Raw genomic sequence first — 25,434 nt, forward strand, 5'->3', positions numbered from 1 at the left:
GCTGACACAGAAATACCTAGCATCTCCAGAGTACCGGATTCCTTCCTTGCCCACTATGCTTCGGTGGGCACCGGTCCAACAAGTCCTTGCGTTGGTTCTAGTGCCCCAACCCAAGCTGTGCAGTCCTTCATGGAGCGGAGCCCTCCCAGCTCACCAGTGATGCTTGGTCTTGGTTGTCTGTCAACTTGACTGGACAGGGTGACAGCTAGGAAGTTGGTAAAGAAAGTGTCCAGAGATGACTGACACATGGAATTGGTGGGGAAGATCTCAGTGTGGACAGTGCCATCCCCTGGGCCAAGGCCCAGAGGGAATGAAAGCTAAAACCAAGGGTCTCTCTCTTTCTCTCACTCTCTCTCTTTCTTCAAGGTTACCATAGCATAATACATAATAAAGTAAGCAAGCTTATCTATCTCCTTTACAACTACAACGCACTGCTTTAACTCAGGCTCAATGGAGTGGACCTCATCAACCTTAGACTGAAACTATAAACCAAATTACACCCTTTTTTCCTTTAAGCTGATCTTCTCTGGTATTCTGTCACAAAGATGGAAAACTGACTAGCAATATTACCAGATGGCATCTTGCTCTTAACACTTTTATCTGCTTCCTCTGACATCTTGCTATGAAACAACCAACCATCCCAAACTTTCAAACCACTCTCTACGAGCTTTGTCTCACACCCAGAAAGAGCTTTGTGTCTCTTTAGAGCTGTCATTCCTGGTTAAACCCCGGAGTCGCTTTCCACTTCATTTCAACAGTCAAAGCTTCTAATAATCCCATCTGAAATATGTGCCTTGCAAGGGCATTAGGGGAGACTTGCTATATGAAGAGGACCAAATAGCCACCACCGGGCTCCCAACCCCAGCTGGCTCAGAGACGTCAGCCCATGAGTCAGCTGCCCTTACCTTCTCCAGCTGATGGACACCCTCTTCTACACAGCAGATAGAAGCCAGTGTACGGAGAGCCTGTGGGTACAAGCACCGGAAGCTGTCTTGTCGGCAGACCTTGAAGAGGGCTACAACTCCACCTTCCTGTGGAGAAGACAATGATATTACCTCCTGATCTTCCCTGGAGTGGCTCAATAAGAACTGACAGCCCTCATTCTGCAAAAATGTTTTTGGTTACTCCTCACACACTCTTAAACAGTGAAGTCCCAGTCCTTGACAATCCAAGTTAGAAATAAGGTATGCATGCCAGCAACAGACATTTTAGTAGGGTTGAGGATCCTGACACTTTGGCTCGCCCCTGCCCCCAGAAGAGGAGGCCTGAAGTCACCAGAACAGGACCAGTAAACTGGTGAAAGTAGATAAAGGGACAGAGTCTAGAATTCAGTCTCCATTTTCATTCCATCAGCTATCATGATTCTCTTTGCTCTTTCCCCTGTCATGGAAGGCAGGCAGAAAGGGAGTTTTATATCAGGTCTGTTATTCATTCCAAGTATGCAATGGAAAAACAGGCCACTATGGGGAAAGCAATTCCCCCTAAATCCACATCACCCTTACTCCTGCTTGTAGAAGAAAACAACTCCTGCCTGGACACTCATACAGCTCTTGAGTGTGAGTGAGTCTTTGTCTTTGGTAGGAACTGCTGATGGGATCTTCTTTCTCCCCCTTTGTGGAGACCACCCAATAGTATGCATCCCAGAAGAGATCTGGGCATAGGAAGTATTCTATAATCACCACTGCAGTGTACAGAGTGACAGCACCAGCAAACCATACAGGGGACACACCACAATACCCACAGACCGATGGCAACACTACCTTGCAAATCCAAAGCAAAAGTTGGTACCCCCATCTGGCTTTGTCTCCTTCCCCGCCCTTCTCCATTTTCTGACAGTGTGAAGGCACTTAGAGGTGGCCCTGAGTGAGCAAGGGATCTAAGGCCTCGGTCACCTTTAACTTTGCCCATCACTCCTGACTCTACCTTTCTTGGCACCTGTTCCTAGAACTGAGCAAAATGTCATAGGAAGGTAAGTTGAGCAAAATACTATGTCCTGTCATGTTTTTGATAATATACTTACCATGTGCCAGGCTCCATTCCATATTTTGGGGATGTAGCCATGACTGGCTGAAAGAATAATGAATGAACATCCTCAAAGCAAACAAGTATCCCTACAGCCCAGCATAGCTGCACTGAAATAACCTCAGTTCTTCCTCCCCTCTGCTCCAAACAGAGGCTCAGGAGCCCTACTTGCTCTAAGAGTTTTGCTCCTGACCACTGTATGGATCAAAATGAATGTGTCCAATTCAGGGAGGTGGATATATACTAATTCCTGGTGTTTTATAATCAGCTCACATTGAGTACAAATTTTTATATCCCTACCTTCTCCTGGGGTGGTTGCTTTGGTGAAAAGGTAGGAAAATGCAATCATGCATTCAAAACATAGTGATTTATTACATGCCAGATACTGCCTTGGTCCCGATCCATATTGGACTTTTAGTTTGGAAGGCAGACAGTTCTAAAAGCAGGAACAAGGCTGAGCTGGGCAGAGATGCAATGAAAAGAAGGCAGGCATGAGGCAGGGTTCCTGGAGAACAGAGCAGGAACCCCTCAATCTGGGAGCAGTTTGTAGAGTGACAAGACAGAACCTCTCTGATTTCAAATACTCGTTATTGTTACAATGAAACTCTGTCTAGCATGAGATAAGATGCCTGCCCCTCAAATTCCTCCATCTATAATCCTTTGTCCAGCTTTTTTATTTTCTTATGGGACATCTGTAAGTTCCACATTAGGACCTGCTAAGACAGCCAATGAAGCACAACTGAGTTACAGAAACACAAAGTAACAGGAGTTTTGAGCTGTTCTCCGCCAGCCTTATTTGTTGTCAAAGTCCCTCTCAAGATATAACATTTTGGGGTAGATATTTATATCTGGGCGTTTTAATATTTGGTCATCTAAATTGTATGGATATCATTTTATTAGAGTTATCAATTGGTGATTAACATATAAATAATGTCTGCTTCATTGGGAGCAGACAATAAAGAAATGATACCATAGAATCAATCTATGGTTGGGGAACCTCATGAACCCATTTTGCTCCTACCATTTTGCTGCATGAACTCAGTCTCTCAAACTGCCTTCTAAATGTGTACCTTTCTTCCCAGAGGCAGTCCTTGGAATTCATCAGAGAGGTTTCTTCGTGTGGAGGACAAAGAAACCCACAATCTGTCTGTCAACAAACAAAGACTAAGTTCCTGTGGAGTGCTCAGCCTCAGATGGGATCCATCATACCCCTTCCTCAAGGACTGAGGATCATTGTACCCATAGCTCGCAGTAGCTCTGGTTGTCTGCACAAAACCTAGTCAAGATCAGGCTAGTCAAGCTCCCACCCCGAACTGAGGAGTTAGGCGGTGGGTGGCTTCTGGGGAGGAGGAGGAAGATAGACAGTTTTCTTTAAGGGCATGGTTCTTGATGGGTACGTCCTCCAGTAGGTGGCGCCATACTCAGAAGTATAGGGGAGCACCTCTAGGGTTTTTTGTTTTTTGTTTTTATTATTAAAAATAAAGGACATAAAGTTGAGAGGAGGCTGTAGACGTCTTGGAAGAGCTAGTGGCTGGGGGTGAATGTGATAAAAGTAACTGTTGCATTATGGAATTCTCAAAGAATTAGTAAAATTATTGGGGTTTGGAAGGCTTTTTTTTTTTTTCCTTAAGGAACCCAAGCCAGGAAGGCTGTGGCAGCCTCCTTTGCCTCAGAAGGCAATGAGGCCAGCAAATCTATCTAAGCTCTGCATTTGCATTGGGGCCTCATTGTGTCTTTTTCTGAGTCTGTGAAAAATGCCCTCCTAATCATTTTCAGTTATATATAGAAAAAAGCCCTAGACCCTTACTAAGGGGACTCGGGTCTCAATCCCAGCTCCACATCTGGTTAGTTTGGGCTAAAATGCTATGCAAGACTTTAGCAGGAAAAGCCACTGAAGTGATATGTGGAAGGGCCTGGTGCTAGCTCTCTGGTCAGTGAGATGAGAGTTAGGCTATGGGAGCCTTCCTGGTCAGAAGATGGCCTTGTCTCCTCATGAAATGCATGCATAGGACCAGGGCTTGTGAAAAGGGGAAGCAGGAAGGACTACCAAAGAGTTTAGACAAATTATCTGATGGACAATGACTAGAGTCCCTCCCACCCAGGATCTGACAGCAGCACTTATTCTGGGGTAACACAGGGATCACCTGAGCTAGCAGATCACGCTGTTGGCTTGGGCTTGTTTAATTTTATAGAAAGCTCTGGGCTGTAAGCCCAGATGCATAACAGCATGAATTATTCAGACAGCTTGGGATGAGCTGTCATAACGCTGGCAGGGGCCACTCCAGGGTGTGTAGGCTGGTGAGGGAAGGAATCACAGAGGGTGAGTGTGACACAGCACAGTGAGTTTTGTGTCCTCTGCTTGGGGAGGGAAGAGTGTGGCCACCATTATCATGAGAGGGTTGGGCTCATTCATGAGATACTGAAAGGCCAGACCTCAGACAGGCTGCCTGGATCTCAACTAGAAGCAGCTTAGAGGAATGAATGACCCAGAGGTCACAGTGGGCTCCAAGGGTGTCATGAGGAAGACCACTGAGGGACCTTGCACACTGGTCCCAATGTTGAGTTCTTTGCCATGTATCTGAGGTAGGATATTTTCAGCACTGGACTCCCACAAGGTGCTTCTGCCATCTTCTAGACTGGAAAGATAGAAGGCAGCACTGCATCCTCTCCCTGCTTCAACCCTCAATCTGCTTCATCCCAAGGACAAGACACAAAAGTGATGACGTGAAGACCGGCATCAGAAGACTTGGTTAAAATCCCAGCTCTACACCAACTTCTGAAGTTGTAACTTCAGACAAGCCCTGGCCATCTGAAAACCTGCTTTCTCCCTTTAAAGGTGTGAATTTCAGGGTCTGGAGGGATGGCTCAGTGGGTAAGCACTTGGCGCACAACTGTCAGACCTCCAGCACCCCGATAAATGCCAGGTAGGCTTGGCAACCCTCCTATAATCGCAGGTATATACAAAGGATTCCCATAACAAGCTGGCTTGCTAGATTAGTCAAGTCAGTGAGTTCTGAACTAAGAACCCTGCCTCCATGTACAAGGTGAAGGGCAATCCAGGAAGACAGGCAACATCAACCTCAAGCCTTCAGATGCACGTACCTACATGTATAGCTTCACACAGATGTGGGCCTACACATATACACATGAAGAATGTAGGCACTGTAACGATTAACACAGCTAAGGATGGTTGGTCCATCAGATGGGATGCCAAGTGGAGAGCACAACAAAGTGCTTGGATCACTATGAAGGCATAGGGACTAGGACAGGGGAGAAGACAGTGAGAAGGAAGAAAGGAATGTCAAAGGGAAATGAGAAGGACACATTGCTGGGAGACCGTTCAGAATAGCCAGGGGCATGTCACCTTTAATGCTGAATAGCCTAGCTCAAATTCTATCGGTTCCAAGGTCTCAGCTCCCCACCTATGTAGTGGAAGTGGATGCTGTCTTCTACACAAGGCTTTGAGTAGGTATAAACAGGCACTCAGAACATTATCAAGCACTAGTAAGTGCTACAGAAAGGCTATGTTGTTTCTAGTACTGATGCTACAACATCTAACATCATCATCATCATCATCATCATTGTGACCAGTTCTAGCTTTAGAAAACTCAGGCTCCATGTCTCTCCAGCTCCCACCAATGCCTCCCAGTCCTAGCTTTCAGCGGGCTCACACCTATATAATCATTTGTTGTGTAATTACACTAGGAGCAGAAGGAGGAGGAGGAGGAGGAGGAGGAGGAGGAGGAGGAGGAGGAGGAGGAGAAGGAGGAGGAAGTGGAGGAAGAGGAGAAGGAGAAGGGAAAAAGAAGGAAAAGAAGAAGGAGAAGAAATAATGATTGAGACAGAGATGAAGTGTCTTAGAGCAGGGACTGTTCCCTATCAGGGTAAGACTCTTAATTTTAAGCAATTAACCTGAAATGCAGAAAACATGGGCTCCAGAGGAGGAAAAATCTGGTTTCAAGCATGAGCTGGGCAAGGTGCGCCAACACTGAGTCCTGGAGGTTTCGTGTGTACAGATCACTGATATTCATCTCAGAGGATGTGTGTGGACCAAACACTAGACTTACACAAAGAGTGCCAGTCGGGAGCCTGGCACAAGAGGAACAACCAGGACACAGTATTTTTTAAAATTGTTTTTGTCATTAATATTCAACAAGGCTCATGTCTTCCCTTAGAGAGGCTATGACAGGGTATGGCTCAAAGCATCAAGACAAATATTTGAAACTGTTAGCCAGGACTGTTAATCCAGACTGCACTGGGAGCCTGGAGTTGTGTGGATATCTGGGGAGAGAATGAGAGAGGTAAGGAAATGGAGGAAGCAGTGACTAAATGAGGAAAACAGCTCACCACGGCCGCCTGGTCAGACTAGAGTTTGACAAAAACAAGAACTGCAAGCTTACTTTTCCACCAGCAAGGCCAGACACTGTGGCAGATTAGGGAAGTCTTAAAATTCCACATTTCACTAAGGTAGGGAGGGCTAATGGTTCCAGGGCCTGGCCAGCCTCCTGCCAGGAGCCAACAACAGGGCTGGAATGAAAGCTGTCTATGGTCCTTGCCCTAGGCCTTTCTTCCTGCTTTCTACCACTGGAGATGCTTGGAACCAATGTTAACCCACAGTAAGTCCCAGACCTCTGAGGAGACTACCAAACAGGGAGTTAAGCGTTACCTTTGGCTTAGAGTCAAACTCACATCTACTCTGTTTTCATGAAAGAGGAACATGGAGGTCGGCAAGTAGTAGACATTGTTTACATGAGCAGCACACAGAAAGGAGGTTGTGAGTACCTAGGCCAGCCAATATTTGCCACGTATTTTTTAAGAGAAAAAGGTTCTTTGTTCCAACAGAACCAAAAAATATAGGCCCATGGGTCTTTTCTGAGACTGATACTCCAACCAAGGACCATTCATGGAGATAACCTAGAACCCCTGCATAGATGTAGCCTGTGGCAGCTCAGTCTCCAAATGGGCTTCTAGTAAGGGGAACAGGGACTGTCTCTGACAGGAACTCAGTGGCTGGCTCTTTGATCACCTACCCCTGAGGCAGGGGGCAGCCTTACCAGGCCACACAGGAAGACTATGAAAGACAGTCCTGATGAGACCTGATAGTCTAGGACCAGATGGAAGGGGAGGAGGACCTCCCCTATCAGTGAACTAGGGAAGGGGCATGGGAGGAGATGAGGGAGAGAGGAAGGAGGGCAGGATTGGGAGGGGACAAGGGAGGGAGCTACATCTGGGATACAAAGTGAATAAACTGTAATAAATAAAAAATTATACTAAAAGAGGTTCTTTGTTCCAAAAGAAATTCAGCTATGTCTGTAGGAATTTAATTACTAAACTGGAGTTAAGAGGTTGAAGAATTTCTTTGTTCTGCACAGTATCGTGTGACCTCTACAGGTCAAGACTCTGCACCAAGCTGAACGATGGAGTCACAGACTCTTTGGGGAGACAGCCCTAATACTCTCCCTACTTCCGTCGCCCTAATACTATCATATGCATTCAAGTAAAATCTCAACTAATACCCCCCTAAAGAGAATAGTGATTTGCAAGGGATTAGAAATCACCTGGAAAACAAGCCTATCTACCATCCCAGACCAATCAAAACAGAATCAGAAATTCCAACATTCTGCCATGATTCTCATGGCCTTCCAGCCTTGAGAACTCTGAGTCACACTTTGGCCCAAGACTTGAACTGTGTCACCGCTGTGGGCTTTGGGCCATGAACTCTGAACCAGAGCTCTTGGTTCTAAATCTGAGCGAACTATTTATTGGTTATGTGACTTTGAACAAGTTCCTCATGCCATATCTCTGTTATAAATGGGAACAACATAGTGCCCACTACATAGGCTGTTTTCATGTTTTAAAAGAAACAAGTTGTGCAAGACATGAATGGGGTGACATAATGTCAGCTATTGTCATTAAACCAAATTCACTTGTCCCCCACCAGAGCTGAGAAACCTTTACCCCATTCTCAATTCTTTAAGGGCTTCAAGATTAACCATCCTCCAGAGAACTTGCTGAAATGAAGAGTCACAAGCATCACCCAGAACTGTAGAAACTTTGGGGTGGTGCCAAAGAATCAGGTGTTTTCAAACTCTCTGAAGGACTGCAGTGCAGATGGAGGACTGGCGACCCCCGACCTGGATCCTCTTCCTGTGACTGGCACCCTGAATCTACAGAAGACAGGGCTGAGTTCCACTTAGGTCATCACTTCTCAGATGAAAAAAAGAAGAACGCAACAAACCCAACTTTGGTGCTAGGGCCTTAACTTTTGGAGGCCGCAGTCAAGGGTGGGTTAGCCAAGAAGTTAGCAACTTACACTCCTGTCCATTTTTATTTCACCTCACTCCTTCATATTGCTGGAGTGGTAATGGGCATTTTGAGGATCCAAAAATGCATTTCTCCTGAAAACACTGCTGCTAGTTAGTATGGGGTAGAAAGAATAGTGAGAAGTATTAAACGGTGTGACTAGAGCTTAACATACAGATAAGACCATATTCTAAAACTTCCCTTTGAACTGGGTTTAAGATACTACATTTCTTATACTCGTAATGAAATAAGATCAAATAAAATCCATCTTTATGGATTTATTTATTTATGACATTATTGCTATATGTCAGATGGTCTTTGTACCACTACATCTTTCTGTAGACACCAGAGACACCACATTGTTAAGAAGAGCTGTGTGGAATGTGAAGGAATGGTTGACATTTATAACAGGTGCCTCATCTGAAAGATGGCAGAAGTTCCTAGACTTATCTGCGATGATTAATCTTGTCTGTCAACTTAGCAATTGACCAAGAAACATACCTGTGAGGGATTTTTTCTCAATTAGGCTAATTGAAGTGAGTAGACTCACCCTAAATGTGAGTATCTTGATCTGACTATCAAGAAGTCAGAGGGGAAAACTAGCTTTTTGCCTGCTTACGTTTGCACCTTGCTGGCAAGTTCATCCACTCTGTTCACATCACATCCTCTGCTGATGTTGAAAACCAGCTTGTTCAGCCTCTCCAACATGGCTAGCGTCACTCCAGGAATGTCCCAGGCCTTCAGCACCACACTGGTACAGCTAGAGGCCTTGGACTGAGCAGCTATTGGTTCTCAGTTTCTCCAGTGAGAAGGCAGCCAATGCTGGACTACCCAGACTGTACTGTGTAAGCCACTATCATAAGACCCATTTTAATTCCACCAGTCATTCCACCAGTCATGTTCCTTTAGGGAATCCTAAACACTGTATATTTTTTGTGTCGAGTGGGAAATGAAATAGCAGGACCTAGGAAACATCAAGAAAAGTGACTCTTCCAAAGTCCACAGCAAGCTAATGCTGTGGCCGAGACAAATCTGAGCCAGCCATCTCCACCAACCAAATAAGCAGATCTTCCTCTTGCTTTCCCCAGACCTGCTCTCTGGTCCCCAACCACGAAATTCACCTTGGCTATGATGCGGCACAAAGGAGCCCCTTCCTGGGTCAGGCTGAACAGGTTTCCTGTGGTAGACTCCGTGATGTAGATGTTGTCTGAGGTATCAATTTTTCTCACAAGTGCCTAAGAAGAGAGAAAAGTCAGCTGATTAACTCACTTCCTCCTGCCCTCTGCTCCTCTTCCTTAGTGGAGTACCAGTGGGTCCATGCTTCCAATAGCCTCCGTGGAATCTACAATCCTGTCCCATCTACTTGAGGGAGCAATAAGATCCTAGCTGTAGGTGAGGTCTGAGCTCCATCACAAAGAGGCAGAGGTGGGGAGTCGTTTCAAATCAATAGTCCACGGGGATCAATGAGTCCAGCTCTAGTTAACTGAGGTCCTAGGCAAATACCACTTTAAGTTGGCAATAAGAACAAAAATCACAGGTGACATAAACAAGCATCAGTGTGACAACATGGGAGTGGCCATAGCCATGGCCAAAGAATTTGCTCATTTTGCATGGCTGTTAGACAGGATGAACTCCAGCTGGTGATGGCTTCAGGGGTTGAGACAGCATCTCCAGTAGTATCACACTGCCTAGGGGATGTTTGCACTGGGGGCATAACCATGGCAAATAGTGACAGCAGAGTTCTAGACAGGTAGGTAACTCCTTGAGTAAAGAATGCTTTTACTGACCAAAGATAAAACATTCTAGTGTCTGTGGAGAGGGTTGTGTACAGAACCACAGAATTAAGGAAGAGCCAGGAAATCCATTAACAAATAAGGCATGAAGATTATTCCTAGAAGAATTTAGCTCATTTCTGGGGGCATGCAGGGAGGGGTGAAGCCTTACAAATTCCAATCACTTCATAATCAGCCATAAGCTTTGGCACATGTGACTCCTCATTGATTACCATCTATTCTTACCTACTACTGAATGCAGTTCAAGTTTTTCCTGGAATGTGTGGCTATGGAGACCTGCCTTCCTAGGCCTCCTATGAGAAGACAAAATCTGCAAAATATGGGTGTAAATCTCAGGTATCCTTTTAGTGGCTCTCTGTATGTACAAAGGCATGTGTGCGCATGCAAGTGTGTGCACGCGTGTGTATGTGTGTGCATGAATGTGTGAGCCTGGGTACATGCCTATGTGCCCATAGGTGTGTGCATGTACATGCAGATATGTGTGCATGCATTTGTGTGTGCATATATGCGGGCACATTGCATATGCATGTACATATATCTGTATCTCTCCATCTAATATTTTGGTACAAGATCTCTCACTGAACCCAGAGCTCATCAGTTCAGTCAGTGAGCTCGGAGGGTCTCACTGTCCTCCTCTTCAGATCTACAATGACAGACACACACCACTGGACCTGGCTTTTTTTTAACATGGGTGGATCTAGGAGACTGAATTTAGGTCTTTGTTCTTATACAGCAACCACTTTACAGGTTGAGACATATCTCCAACCCTTTTTATGTTGCCTTGAAACAGAGTCTCATGAAACCCAGGCCACCTTTAAATCTAGAGGCCTCCTGCCTCTGTCTGAGTGCCGGGACTAGAGGCATGCACTGCAATCCCTGTACTATTTACTTTTAGATATTAAAATGGATATGTTTTTAACTAACCCTGGTACTGTAGAGAGGGCTCTTGGAGGAAAGAAGAGATTGAGAGTCTCATCTCAGGTTGCCGTTAGCTCTCCATGCAAACCATGAATGCATTTGGTTAATAGCAGATTCTGAAACTAAAATGCTTGAGTTTCAACCCTGGCTCTGCCATTTCTGGCACTGTGCCTTAGAGCAGATGATTTGCTCTAGCCTTTTTTTTTTGCCTCAGTTTCTTCATCTGTACAGTGTTGGGACAAACAGCATCTGTCTCTCACAGTGAAAATGCTCTTATCCTGACCTCACCAACACATATGTTGAGAACATTGTTAGAGGTCATCATTTCTCATCTTAATCAAATGAGATAAACTTTTTAAGACTTGGTTCTCAACTTATAAAATGATTTAAATTAAGATATTTGGGTCTCTTTTCCTCTTTTTTTCTTCTTAATTTAAACTCATAGAATTCTTCACATACAGTATGTTAATCCTCTAAAAAGAACAGACTTAGATTAAGTATGTATTTAAAGAAACTACATATAAAATAAAAATTTGTATTCTCTAAGATTTGGTAGGTACTTCATACAAGAGATTCAACAGAAGCTAGCATTATTAACCAAGATTTGTCAGCATAGACTTCGGTCATGAGCATGTTAGGCTCCTTCGCCACTATTTCCATGAGCAGCTACACATGCAACAATACTAGCTCAAATGGAAATGTAGATTTAATATATTGGGGTCCTGTACCTAAATGATAATTACCTAATGATCCTGATGAGTGTTTGCAATTGAAGCAAATTAGCATTAAATTAAACAATTTGAGCCCAGTGTCTTCTGCAATCAACCGCTAATATTAGGCCATTTATGTCTGAGAATAATTTCATGTTAATGTCTATACACATATATGCAGTAATTACACCCCAGATTTGTCTTGGAGACAAAGAAAAGTTGTAAGCATACTTTCCCACAGTATAAATGTGGAAAAACAGATCAAAGGCTCCTGTGGAAGCCACGAAACTAAACATTACAATGTCAGTCTCTAAGTCAAGTCTCTTTTCACATTTGAGCAATGTCAAGTACACACAACTGACCAAGCTCAAACAGGCATTGTCCATAGGAGCTGGACTTTGTCCTCTGTGTGATGGCTAACCCTGTGGCCAGCCTGACTGGATATCACATCACCACATAGACACACCTCTGGGGCAGCTATAAGAGTGTTTCTAGACAGGCTTAACTGAAGAGGGAAGGGTCATCCTGAGAGTGGTGGCAGTCTCTCATGAGCTAGGGCCCCAGAATGAATACAAGGGGAAAGAGAGCTGAGTATTGCATTCATCTCTGCTTCCCGACTGCTGTAATGCCTTCCCTTCACGACCGACTGCTTTCCTCTTTCAACAGTACACCAAAATAAACCCTCTCTTTTCAAAGTTGCTTTTATCAGGTATTTTGTGGCAGCTGCAAAAAAACGTAACAAATACTCCCTGTGAGTGTGCATTTCTACTTTAAGGGTCAGTAGTCCCATAACTAAAGTGCATTTGACCTCACTTAGACCAGAAAAGCTAGAAGCCAAGGCAAGTATGCCATCTGGTCCCATCAACAGGATTCACTGTATCCTGGCTTCCATCCACATCTATCAGTCAGTGAAGACGCCAGGGCTCCACCAGAGGCAGAAGAGAACTGACTGAGAGCTCTTTGCTGATCCCAGGATCTTCCATTATGTTCTTGCCAAAGCCACACTTCCCCTGAACTACTTCTAGGTGAGATTGAGCTCAGCATGTCTGTGGTGCAGAGGTCTTCACCCATTGATGCCTTTGTCTTCATTCCCTAAGTCTCTCCGCCTACTCAATTCCTTTTCTTTGTCGAATTGAAAGCCAACTTTCCACACCATCCTCAGTTTCCTCTCTTTATCCCCAGGAACAGCCTACCATCTTAGAAACTGATTCATATTCCTGAAAACTAACACATTTCTAAAAGTCAATTTTGGGAGGATTATTTGGCCTAATTTTTGTTTTCAGGAAATCAAGGAGATCCTAGAGACATTCCCAAGAGATATTTCATTCTAGATCATAAGAAGGGTGGTCTAAGATTCTAGACAAAATAAAACAAGATAGGCTAGCAGGTGAGTGACAAATACTTTCTTAAGAGACAGACCACACATACAGAAATAACAACAACAAAATAACAATGTCTTTAAGACCAGGAGAAAAGAAAAGAGCATGAAGGAGAAAGGATGTGTGAATTCTACCAGCTCTAAACAAGGTGATAGAAAGTACATCATGTCTCAATTGTATCTCAATCAGAAAGTGCCACTGAAAGGCAGTGAAATCTATCAAAAGGGAGATAGCTCAATCTGGCTAGAATCTGTTTCTCAGAAGAAACCAGGAAAATATTGAGATTTTTTTTCTGAAGTTTCAGTTGGAAAGTGTGTAGTTGGACAAAGTGGGCCAAGGAGTTACACCAGACCCCAGCAGATTTGACAGGGCATAGTAGATTAAAGATCTATTCCTCCCAAAGAAGATCGCATTGTAACAACCCCTCCCTTGGCTTCCAACAGAAGTCAACGCCTCTCAGGAGTGATGTTCCAGGACTCCCAAGACTAGGACATAAGAAGCCTTGAGCCTTCCACCAGGTTTCTTGGGATAGTCCTTTGGGAGCCCTGGGGTGGCATGTAAGAAGTTTAAGGACCCTGAAAAAAAATCTCTTGAAAAATCCCTGTCTATGTTCTCCACTGAGAACAGACTTACAACATACATACATACATACATACATACATACATACATGTGACAGAAGCTGCCTGGAGGTCATCAAACCATCTTCCAGCTTCCATAGCATCTCCTTGAGAGACAGGAAACAAGAGGCTCACTCAGCTAAGCCCCACCCAAATCACTTAATCCTTATGATCATGAAAAATAATGAAAGCTATCACTGGGTTTGCTTTTATGCTTAAAATGCAGTTATAAAACATAGGGGAAAGCCACAAAGATCAGCATGGATGCTCCAAAGGGTAAATGGATAAATGTCCAGATGAAAAGTTCTAGGAAGTGAGAATGAGAAACTGCTCATGCCCTATGGAAAATGCTGGATAAATCAGGACTCAAGAGGAATAGCACAGATGAAGACAGAACCTGAAAAACTATCAACCAAACCCAGAGTTGGATTATCTGTTGATCAGATGGGAAACATCTCTGAGATGTTTCTGAGAATACCTCTGATCTCTGAGAATACCTCATTTACAAAGGTAAATGTAGATAACCTGTGAGAACCAGAGGCTTTTGAAAGACCAAAACTTTTGTGATTTCATATCTTTTGAGAAGAAAAATTATCCCTAAGTCTATAATAAAATGTAAAACAAAGGAAAATACAACAAAACAAAAGATGTACCAGAAACCTACAGTATGAGGGAAAGGCTGCCCAGATCCAGAGGCCTTATAAAAAGGCCTGTATGAAGCTCAGACTTGAAGTACCTTTGGAAGTGCTAGTGTATGTATCAACAGGAAGAAAGAGAACTAGGGACCCAGATTGCTCCTGAAAAATGAGTTAGCCTGAAGAAAAACTACTCAAACCTGACCTGTTCAAAGGTATAAAAAGTTGGTGCTGCAAGCAGTATCTGGCTCCAGAGTGAGTCCTTATTGCCCAAAGGTGTCAGGGATCTATCTGCACAAAAGTGTTCCTTAATGCAGCAAGAGTAGGAGCCAGAAGGAAATCGTCCAGAAGAGCCAAGAGTCCCAAGTCCAAAGCAATCTTCTAGTGGGAAGTAGGAACACCAACCACCATGTCATAATGCTATTTGTGTCTGCAATTTTGCATATTTTTAATTTGACAACTACAATTTTTATAGTGTAATTTCCCGTAGATTGTACAGATTGGCATAAAAATAAAATTCCTGCATCAGTCATTTAGACATAGTCAATGTAATTTGAATATCAAAACAACTTAACATCACTATCCATTTAAAAATATGTGAAAAATATTTCTTTGACATTTTTATAACTTCTCATCTTTAAATTTATATCTCCAGTATACTTTCCTCTCAAAATTTTTCTTCCTATATTGAACTTAAATTTTGAAGTGTTTTATTGATCAGCATTATGATATTTATTACTAATATTTGATCTTTTATTTTATATACTGTTACTATAAGACTCCAAATGTCAAGAACAAACAAATCTGAGCTTTTCCTGGTTGGTTGATCACAGTTATCATCAGTGCAATTGGTAAACACAGAAAAAAAAGTTAGCAACTACAAATCTTACAAATAAAAATTTTATTGTAAGCTTATCTTGATGGCATGGATATTTGAAATATAGTTTACGTTATATTATTACTATATTATTACTATACATAATAAATTGAATTAATTCAATTGTTATTAATTAATTTTATGATTTTAAACATTAAATAGGTATTATATTTCTAGTATAAATATTTTAACAAGAAAAAAAACACATTAGTTTTTTTTAAATAGTTTGTTTTTAAATAGTGCACACCAAATCTGCGAAAAACAAAAAACAAGAAAACAACAACTAAAAACCAAGCTCGTTGCATTTAGAATGATCCACATCATTTAGATTTTTTGGCTTTTCAGTGATACTTTTCTTTCCAGTTCGTGTCACAGTCTAGGCATGAATATGAAAAATGGCTGAAGGGAATTGCTTTCATTTAAGTAGACACTTTAAAACAGCCATTTTTAAGACTTGATAGAGCCCACCAATCTTCTCTTCATTCTGATTCAAAAGCCATACACTATTACAGACTAAAACAGATAGAAAAGATAAAAATAACTAGAAACTCCCACAACTCCCTCCGCCCCCAATCACACATTCTACCATCTATCTGAATTCAGAAAACCCTACACTGGGGAAAATAGACAATTTCTAATCCTCTTCTCAGCACCAATATGCAAAAATCTACAGAACTAATCATGGCGGCCCGAGGGCCTTATCCTTCCTGGAGGAAGCCTTCTCCTTTGCTTGATTCCCCACCCCAGCCCCCAGGGTTTTGGAGGAGAGGGGAATCTGGGATGTGTGATAAACATACATTTCCTCTGGGAAGTTCCAGAATGAAAACTGAAGATCTAGAAATAGATTTACTTAAAATGCTATGTGCTTACATGTCTCCTGGGAACCTGTCCGGAAACTGAGCAATGCAGTTCATCTAAAGCGGTTCTAAAATCACCAGTTCAAGCCATCTGAAAGAGCCCCACCATTGCAGCCTGGGATGCTAAAAGCACACTGTACAGAAGGAGCAGGAAATGAAGTGGATTCAGCCATGCAGGATGAGAAAGAATGCACACCAAGCATGCAAAGTACTTGCAAATTCCCAACTTTGCAGAAAGGAAAAAATGTCCAAATGCCCTTCTGTGAGAACAGGGACATTTTTCTCCCATATATGGTAAATACAGCAGCATAATTAATCTGCAATGGCTCTCTTCCACTAGCAGGTATATGTTTACACGTGCTCGCGGCTATGGACCACTAAAATAAATACTCTGGCTGGCATCCTGTGGAGGCCACATCCAAGACTGTGTTCTCTTTTTCTCAGATGCAATGTACTGCCTGTAATGTAATGAAATGTAATGTAATTTATTGCCTCTGGAAGCCCTAAGGATGCTTGGGGTTTCTGTTCTCAGGGCTGAGAATCTTCTTGGAGTGAAAGGTAGTAGCAAGGTAACACTGGGTCTGAGGTACTAACTCTCTGGGCACTTCGGCTATGTTTGGGATGAGCCAGCACACACAGATACTTACTGAAACCCCTCCCCATTACTGTAGAGACAGCCCGGACTGGAGGCAAGGAGGAAACCAGACTAGGCCTATAATGGTCAGTTTTGGTTGTCAACCAGACAGGGTCTGGAACCATCAAGGAAACATACTTCTGGGTGTGTGGGTCATTTCTAGGTGAGGTCAACTGAGCTGGGGAAATGCGCCTTGAATGTGAGCAGCACTGCTCTAAGGGTCTGCATCCCAGAAGAAGTAAAAGGGAAGCACGAGCTGAGCGCTGGCTCCTGGCTCTCTGCTTCCTGTCTGCAGATGGGCTGTGACCTCACTCACGTTCCTGCTGTCAGGACTTGGACTCACCTGTAAACCCAAAGCCAGAACAAACTTCTTTCCTTAAGTGGCTCTCGATGGGAATCTTTAACAGCCCTGAGTAATGAACACACCCTGCAAACAAACTGGAAGAAAGCCCTCCTGGCTGGGAAAAGCCCTAGAAGTGAAGTCTGTCTTCCATTTGCTCTTGCTCCCAGGGAGTTATGAAATAAGATGGAGGACATGCCTGGAAATGCCTACTTCTCCATGTTGCTTTTTAATCTCACTGCAGCCTCGCTTTACATGCACTGGACGACATGTCTGAAAAAAAAAATCTGAGAGTGGAAATTCCCAAGTATCAGGGAATCCATACATGATTTCACAATCATGACATGATAAACGCCTTCTTAGCCTACTGAGGCAAACTGATTGCTGACTGTGATCCCAAAAGGACCCACTAAGGTGCTTTCTTTAGGACAATGGCTTCAGGTAGGGGAAGGGTGCCCCACAGACAGCTGGCTTCCCTCTGCTTCATCTACCACCAGCCTAAGCAATAGCATCCTTACCAAGTAGCTACAAGAATGTCGGTACAGAACTATGAAATCTGGGCACTCTTGTAGCAGAAATTGCTGTGTTCTTTTAAAACAGAGCATATTTCTAGTCAGTAATATACGATCCAGAAATTGGCACCAATTGCTCTGTGTCATTTACTCCAATCCAACACACTCTCAAAGCAAGGAAAATAAGGGTCGTGAATATTGATTTGCCCAAGTTTTTATGATGAGTTAGCAGCACTTACAATTTGAACTCTGACTTGGATCCAAACCCTGTGCCTCGTCTACTATCCCCATCCCGTAATGCCCACATTCATAGACTTATAACACATTGAGAGAGAAGGAACTTATAAGACAGTCTATCCAACTTCTAGCCACTGCCCGTCATGGTCATCCCACCTTAGCCATGGAACTTTCTTAGGGAAGCCACCTCATCACTGGGAAGACCCACCTCTCCACGCGGGGTATCCTGGGGTTTAAATCCAGTGACCCTAGCTCACTTCCTTTCGTGGCTCCAACACATTTTATAGGATTGGAATGTCCGTTTCTAGACTGAGCACCCCCTGACCCTTCCAAGTATTCTTCAAAACCATCTTCGGCACCTCCCTTTGTTCTTGGTGCTTTCTCTCAGCATGTGTGATGATTAACTGTCATTGTCGACTTGATTTGGAATTACCTGGGAGATACACCTCTGAGCATGCCTGCGAGAATGTTTTCGGAAAGGCCTTACAAGGATGGGTGGCACCGTTCAGTAGGCTGGGATCCCAGAACGGATGAAAAGCAGGGGAAGGAAGAAGACGGCTGAGCTCAGCATCCTCTGCTCCCTGCTTCCCTCTTCTCAGATGTGAGGTGGTCCAGGCTGCATGTTCCTACCCCTCTGAACTCTGCCATGCTTGCCACAATGGACTTGTCCTTCTTAAACCATGGGCCAAAATAAACCTTCTTCCCTTAAGATAATTTTTGCCAGGCATTTTGTCAACAGAGATATTGCTAATAACTAATAGAGGGTCCAAAACTGGACTTACTTTTATTCCAGGATAAGTCAGGACAATATAGAGTAATATTATATAATTATTGTTACTGCCTTTGCTGCACACATAGCTTCACTATTTATTTACATGTGATTTTAGAGAGATTATTCCCCCTTAATAGCCAATGTAGCTCCATAGTGCTAAAATAAAAAAGTCTCCAAAATGCATGCTTTGAAACACTATGATCCAAGCATAAGCAAATAAACATTTAACTTTTAAAAATGTGATCCTACCAATTTGAAATACACCAATTGGTCCTCTCTGCCATATATTGTTCAGAGATTATCAAGAGATGTGTGCCTTAGAAACATGAACACAGCAAGTAAAATCCCCACCACAAGTAGGGATTGTAATGTAAGAGGACATATCTCTGAGCATGCCTGTGAAAATGTTTTCTTAAGCAGGGTAGAAAGCCCACCCTGAGTCTGGCTGGTGCCATCCAATGGGTCCTTGGGAAGCAAGCTCTGCAAAGCAGAATGGGCATCACAGAAGCTCCTAGGCAAACAAAGAGATTTGATTTTATTTATGTCAGGACACCCCAAATATAGGTTCCTGGTAGAATAGGTTCCCCTAGCCTCCTAGGGAATGACATTGACTCTCTGGTTTAATAAACCTTGCCTATAGCCAATCTAGTTCCCGAAGTCACCACTGTCCCTTAAGGGAATTTGCTAAGATAAAGATCATCTATGATACAGTGGGAATGTGGCTTGGCTTAGAGGAGACTTAGAGGGCAACATGGGGACTGCTGGGAGGGAAGCAGGAAAACACCAAGAAAGAAAGTGCTCAGGAAGGAAATAACTATGCAGACACATAAGGACAGACTTTGTCACCTGTCCCTGAGAAGCAAGCCTCAGGGGATTCACCCGTAACACAAGAGCAGCTGATCCACATCGGCTGGCAGCCAGGCACCATGGGCCTGGGCGGTGACACAGAGCAGCAGCCAGCCGGAAGAATAGGAGCATATTCTACCTTGAATCAAATCAGAATGCGGCACCAGCAGAATGAAGCTTGTTAGGAAGTCAGACACAGGGTCCAAGTCTCCAAACACTCCCAGCCTTTCCCATGACTCTATGACCTAAAAGCAGGAGAAACCATACCCAACAGCTCCTTGCTAGCAAGAGATACCGTACCCTTGCTTAGAAATTCCTCTGGTGAGAGGGGGCCACAAGGTCTTAGGTCCTCTTCAGACTGCAATACTTTTGTTCATCACTGGATTTTCTTGGGAACATAGACAGTCATGTTTGGATGGTTCAGTATGGGACATGGACCCTAAAGTGCTTGAACACCCTTTCTCCTCCATGCCATTGCTAACACTGGTTCTGTAACTCAGAGTGACTACCTCAGAGATCCCTTGTCCCAGGGGCCCCAAAGCACCAATGCAGCCTTGAGAGCCTCCTTCCATTTGTTTCAGATTCTAAGGACAGGAACGCCTTTGAGGCCTTTGAGGACCCCCCTGTGGCTGAGAAGGTGAGAGTATCTAGGGCCAGCTGCACTGGCACGGGTGTAGGAACATGGGCCAAGGCAGGGCCAGCAGAAGAATCAGGCCAGAAGAGCTCCGGCCCTGTGCAAAATAGGATACACACAGGAACGGAAGAGAGGAATCTGTGAGCCCATCAGAGAGGCCGATTTTGGAGAAAATCAGACGTTTATTATTTGTGGAAGGCTTTTATTTAGTGGTGGGAAAGAATGGTAAGTATGTGGCACAGTATTCCTGAACTATAAATAACATGTAAATAGCTCTCCTAATGAAAACCTTACGGAGCCTGCTGTATTGGGAGGCGTCAAGAATACCAAAGCAGGGAGAGGGAACCGATGTGTGTTTAACCCAAACCTTCCACCTGCTCTTCACTCCTTTTCACTTTCACTCTTGGGGAGTTTCACCTCACAGAGAAAGCAGGGGAAGGGGGGTGAAGGCCATGGGGGAGTTACGAACCTCAACATACACTCTGTTGTGAACCCGCTTATAGTGCATGTGTTGTAGAATCCAGATGCGCCACACTCTCTTCCTGGGATCAAGTATGAGCCTGCCTAGAGGCAGTCTACACCCTTCCAGAGTCGTCTTCTAGACTTCAAAAATCAGCTGATCCTCCTTCAGGTAGCTTAAGTTCTTCAAGATAAGAACAACACCCCACCTGCCCCCCCCCCCCGACACACACACGCCGTGTGCACTGTGAACAGTAGTAGCTCAACAGAGAAGATCCGGGACATTGGGAACAGTGCTGAAAGATACACCAGGCCTTGCCACCATCTTGCCGTGTGGCTTTGGCTAAACTATCTTTCTCCTCTGGACCCCAGTTCTCACACCTGGAAACTGTAGAGCTGGGTTAGATATTCTGGAAACCCTGACTGAGTCCTGACAGTCTCCACATAGACGTTGGTGTGGAATCCACTTTGCATTTTCTCCCTGTTTGGCTGAGTCACTCAATGCTCCCTCCCTGGTGATCCCACAGTGAACTCTGCCTCCCAGTCCACACTGACCTGCACTTCCCGTGTCAGGGCCAGCTCCAGTAGCTGGCCAAAGTGCTGGCCCAGCATGCTCAGGGTCTCACTCACGCAGGCCTTCATTGACTTCAGAACATGCTCATTTTCCACCTGGAGGCACCTGAGAGGAAGAACCAGGGAGTGGGCCACAGAAGGGGTACTTGGTTGGACCACAGCTGTGCCTAGGGCAAACCTGGGCTTGCTCAAGGCATGGTGTGTGGGAAGAATGGGCTAGAAGGAAGACACCAGTCCCAAGAGAATCAGGGGTGGAGTCTGCCAGCCTGTTTTGTCCCCTGACCTTTTGTTATATAGAGAAGTATGGGACTCATCACATCCCTTGTTATTGGAAACTGCTGTTATCAGAAAGTGGCAAAGTCAGATCTCTAGGTTCTCTCTGGGATAGCAGGCTATCATTAACAGCCAAGTTCTCTGTCTCAGTGGTGCCTGGAGATCAGGGGCAGCAAACTTTAGAGAAGGTAGAACTCTCTCTACAGAGCTTGTAAGAATTGCTACCTATACATAAACAAGAATGGTAATACCAATGACCATGATAACATTGAAAAGAGAAAGTCTGAGGTATCCCACCTCTGGACAAAGAACTACCAGCAACAAATCGGAGAAGAATCCACCTTGCTTTTTATCGGTTGTTCAGAGTGGTCAGCCTTGAAACCATAAACACACCACCAAAAGTGGACTTACAAAGTTGTACTTACACATATTTGTGCGTGTGTATATGTATATGCATGCACAAATATATATATATATATATATATATATATATATATATATATGCACAGGTATGTATTATGTAATAATAAAATAACCAAAAGAAAAGAGACTGTTAAATTGAGAGGGGGAGGGTCACAAAAGGCCATTGAGGGAGGAAAAGGATGCGTAAAGTGATACGGTTCTATTTCAGTTTAAAACTTATTTTTAACAAGAAAAACAACAGAATTGCTGCCACAATATGAAAAATTTAAAAAAAAAAAAAAAAAAACCAAAACAGTTGCTTCAAAAGTTTTCCTCCCAGACAGAAAAAACAGAGGGGAGTAGATTGAGGCCACCCTGTGGCCTGAGAATATTCTACCCAGAGAAGAAAAAGACTCTCCCGCTTCCCTCGGATGCCAAAGTCCAGGTTTGAGGCATGAAGAGTAAAGGACCATGTCAACACACACTCACGGCGTTTCCATAAGAGGGTGAGTGTGTATGTGTGAACTCCTGTATATTTATGGTGTGAGACAGGAGGGAGGGGGTGGGTGGATTCCCATGATCCTGTGAGTGTGTGTTTACATAGCTATGTGAGAGCGAGTGCAGGTCTGTGAGCGTCTCTGTTTCTGTGCATATGTGTGGAGGTGTGAGTTCAGCTTTCTCCTTATCTGGGCTCTTGCATTCACTTTGCAGTCCAAGGAAGCTCTCCAAACCTGAAGGAAACCCTTCCCCATTATCAGCTTACCTCAAACAACTTTCCACTAATACCGAGGCTCTCTTCTACCTTTCCCTGGGCTCTGATTCTGGGAAAACTTCATGGGAATCTTATTGTTCCATTTTACTTTTTGATTTACTAAGCAGCCCTTGCTGGCCCGGAACTCACTATGTAAACCACGCTAACTCGTAGCAATCCTCCTGTTCCTGCCTTCTATGTTGCGATTACAGACATGCATCACTACATTGACCTTGAGATAATCCCTGAAGGTTTTTGAGAATGCCCAGGAAAAGAAGCTCCATCCTACTACCTCCTAGTATAAGCCCAGACATCTAGAAAAGAGACTAGTCCGTCCAGATCCAGGTGGCCAGCTGGCCAAGCAGACAGCCTGGGGTGCACTTACCTCTCTGTGACTGCTGAGAGCTCAGAACATTTCTCCATGAGCAGCTTCTCCGCCTGTAGAAAAAAAAAAATCCGTGTCATTCCTTTGAGGACCAGCTCCTGCCCTGGGCACTCAGGGACCTGAGGAAGAAAGAAACAGGCACAGAAATGAGTACACACTGTGACCTGGGACATGGGAAGCCAAAGAGGCCAAGATCAACTGCTTTGATAGAGTAAGAAAAGGTGGCATGCTGTTAGTTATACTGCTTGATCTGCGAAGCCTCAGGCAGGAAGAGGCACTTAAGCTGGGTTCATGGAATGAATAGACACTCGCTTCCTGCACAGCAAAGGAAGAAAAAGTTTAGGTGAGAGATGAAGAAAGGAAAGAAAGAAAGAAAGAAAGAAAGAAAGAAAGAAAGAAAGAAAGAAAGAAAGAAAGAAAGAAAGAAGGAAGGAAAGAAGAAAGGAAAGAAGGAAGGAAGGAAGGAAGGAAGGAAGGAAGGAAGGAAGGAAGGAAGGAAGGAAAGAACGAGAGAGGGAAGGAGAGAGGGAGGGAGGGAGGGAAGAAAGGGATGGAAGGAAAGAAAGGAAAGGAGGGAGGGAAAGGAGGGAGGAAAGAAAAGAAGGAAGGAATGAAGGAAGGAAGGAAGGAAGGAAGGAAGGAAGGAAGGAAGGAAGGAAGGAAGGAAAAAGAAAGAAAGAAAGAAAGAAAGAAAGAAAGAAAGAAAGAAAGAAAGAAAGAAAGAAAGAAGGAAAGAAAGAGAGAGAGAGAAAAGAAAGAAAAAGAAAAAAGAAACACCTCTCAAGGGCCTTGCATAACCATATATTCATTAAGTGTCCTCACTATTCTTCTCTGCTTTGTTACAAGACAGGGATGGTTGCTGACCAAGAAAGACTCCAGAACTCAGGACGGCATCCCCACACCCAGCACCTACCAGCCCTGTCCCGAGGCTGACCTGGCCCATTTCCTGTGAGATGGTCCTGCTGACAGTGCTGTACTCGCTGACCATGGAGCGTGCATGGCACGTCAGACGCACACTCATGCTATGTACACGTGCCCAGCGGTCCTGGGCCAGCTTCTGCCCGATCCTTCGCAGTTCCGTATTGATGACCCAGCCCCGCTTCAGGAGCAGCTGTAGGGGATCTCCGGGGCCAGGACCACCTGCTAGGATAAGGTCGGCTTGCGTGTCTTCCTCCAGGCTGATGGGCTTTGCCTGCAGGACGCACATGCATTCACATTCCGTCATGAGCTTCAGGTCCTCCATCCAGCGCTGGACAGAGTCCACCTGCATGAAGTGCAGCCTGCAACCAGGGAAGAGCGGCAGGGTGACGGGCGACACTCCACCCCTCCCCGAGTTCCCATCCCGGGCCGCCCAGGTTCACGACACATCTAGTTTAAGTTCAGCACTGTTTCTCCAGTTCCCTCCCTGATTTCTTATTATCACTGTCCAACAGATAATAAGATGGGGGCACAATGCTTTGAGTGCAGATGACCAGACCGATGATTGACAGGCCATGACTCCTGACAGAAGGTATCAAATAATGGTGGCATGAAATGAATGGTGGCCAACCTACAATAGGCATATTGTGTGCATTTTCTTTAAACAACGCCTTCCAGAAAATTGGTAGCAATGGAAATGATTTCCCAAAGAAACAGAGTAGGGAGTATACACAGAGTACAAACATAAAACAAAGACAATGACACAGAAATGATAAGCTAGAGAAAAATGTTCAAAGGATAGAAATTCCAAGGGATCCTTGGGGGTGATGGCATCAAAGCATTTTTCCTTCTGCCTTTTAAGTTTCCTCTAGCCAAGACTAAATCACACTACAAAAAAATGCGCCCCTACTCCTTAAAACTGTCAAATCATCAAAAGGAGAGAAATGGAAGGAACCATCACAGGCCAGAGGAGACTTAGGAGATATGCTAAGAACATAGAAGATGAGGTTCTGGGAGGAATCCTCAAACAGAGCAATGACATGTTGGGACAACTGAGGAACTCTAGAAGTTCAGTTAAATAGTAATGGATCCATGTAGGTTGTTGACAAGAATCATGAATAATCGGAGCACTTGGGCGTGGAGCCAAGAGGAACATGATCTACTATCTCTGCAACTTTCTGTGCATCTAAAGGTGTCTCAATGTCATTTTTAAAACAATGTTTTTCCCAGAACGAAGTTCACTTCCTTGCTTCTTCCTCAACCAAAAACCTGAGCTGAGATGGTTGCCCGTCTTGCCATACGTAATGAGCCCCTCAGGAGGAAGGCTGGTGGGACCTGGCTGATGAGGCAGGAGTAGGGATTTCTTCAGAGAACTCGGAGTAGAAGAAACAGGGGGAACTGCTGAGAGCTGGAGGCAAACCCACTCACTTTGCTGCCCAGCGGAGGCTCCTGATTTGCACCTCTATCTTGCTGCAGTTGAATCTCAGGTGGCCCCTTGGGCCTCTGCCTTCTGCCTCCTCAGAAGCTGAGGGCCACCATAACTAGATCCTAGTGTCCCTTCTCCCTCCTCAGTCATCCTCCACCCC

General features: G+C 44.3%; 1 protein-coding gene across 2 annotated transcripts in view; it reads right to left on the reverse strand.

Moving 5' to 3' along the window:
• Positions 1 to 25,434, reverse strand: part of Insc (INSC spindle orientation adaptor protein) — a 105,601-nt gene that overhangs the window by 35,575 nt on the left and 44,592 nt on the right. The window contains exons 3-7 of one of the 2 annotated variants that reach the window (XM_055627662.1): positions 23,865 to 24,210; positions 22,931 to 22,983; positions 21,102 to 21,225; positions 9,447 to 9,560; positions 906 to 1,031 (exon numbers count right to left, since the gene is read on the reverse strand). In XM_055627662.1, coding sequence (XP_055483637.1) covers positions 906 to 1,031; positions 9,447 to 9,560; positions 21,102 to 21,225; positions 22,931 to 22,983; positions 23,865 to 24,210 — 763 coding nt within the window. The remainder of the gene's footprint in view (positions 1 to 905; positions 1,032 to 9,446; positions 9,561 to 21,101; positions 21,226 to 22,930; positions 22,984 to 23,864; positions 24,211 to 25,434) is intronic. The other variant, XM_055627663.1, reaches the window with a different exon arrangement.

Source organism: Psammomys obesus, unplaced genomic scaffold (assembly GCF_907164565.1).
Source record: "Psammomys obesus unplaced genomic scaffold, mPsaObe1.curated_primary_1811, whole genome shotgun sequence".
Classification (NCBI taxonomy): domain Eukaryota; kingdom Metazoa; phylum Chordata; class Mammalia; order Rodentia; family Muridae; genus Psammomys; species Psammomys obesus.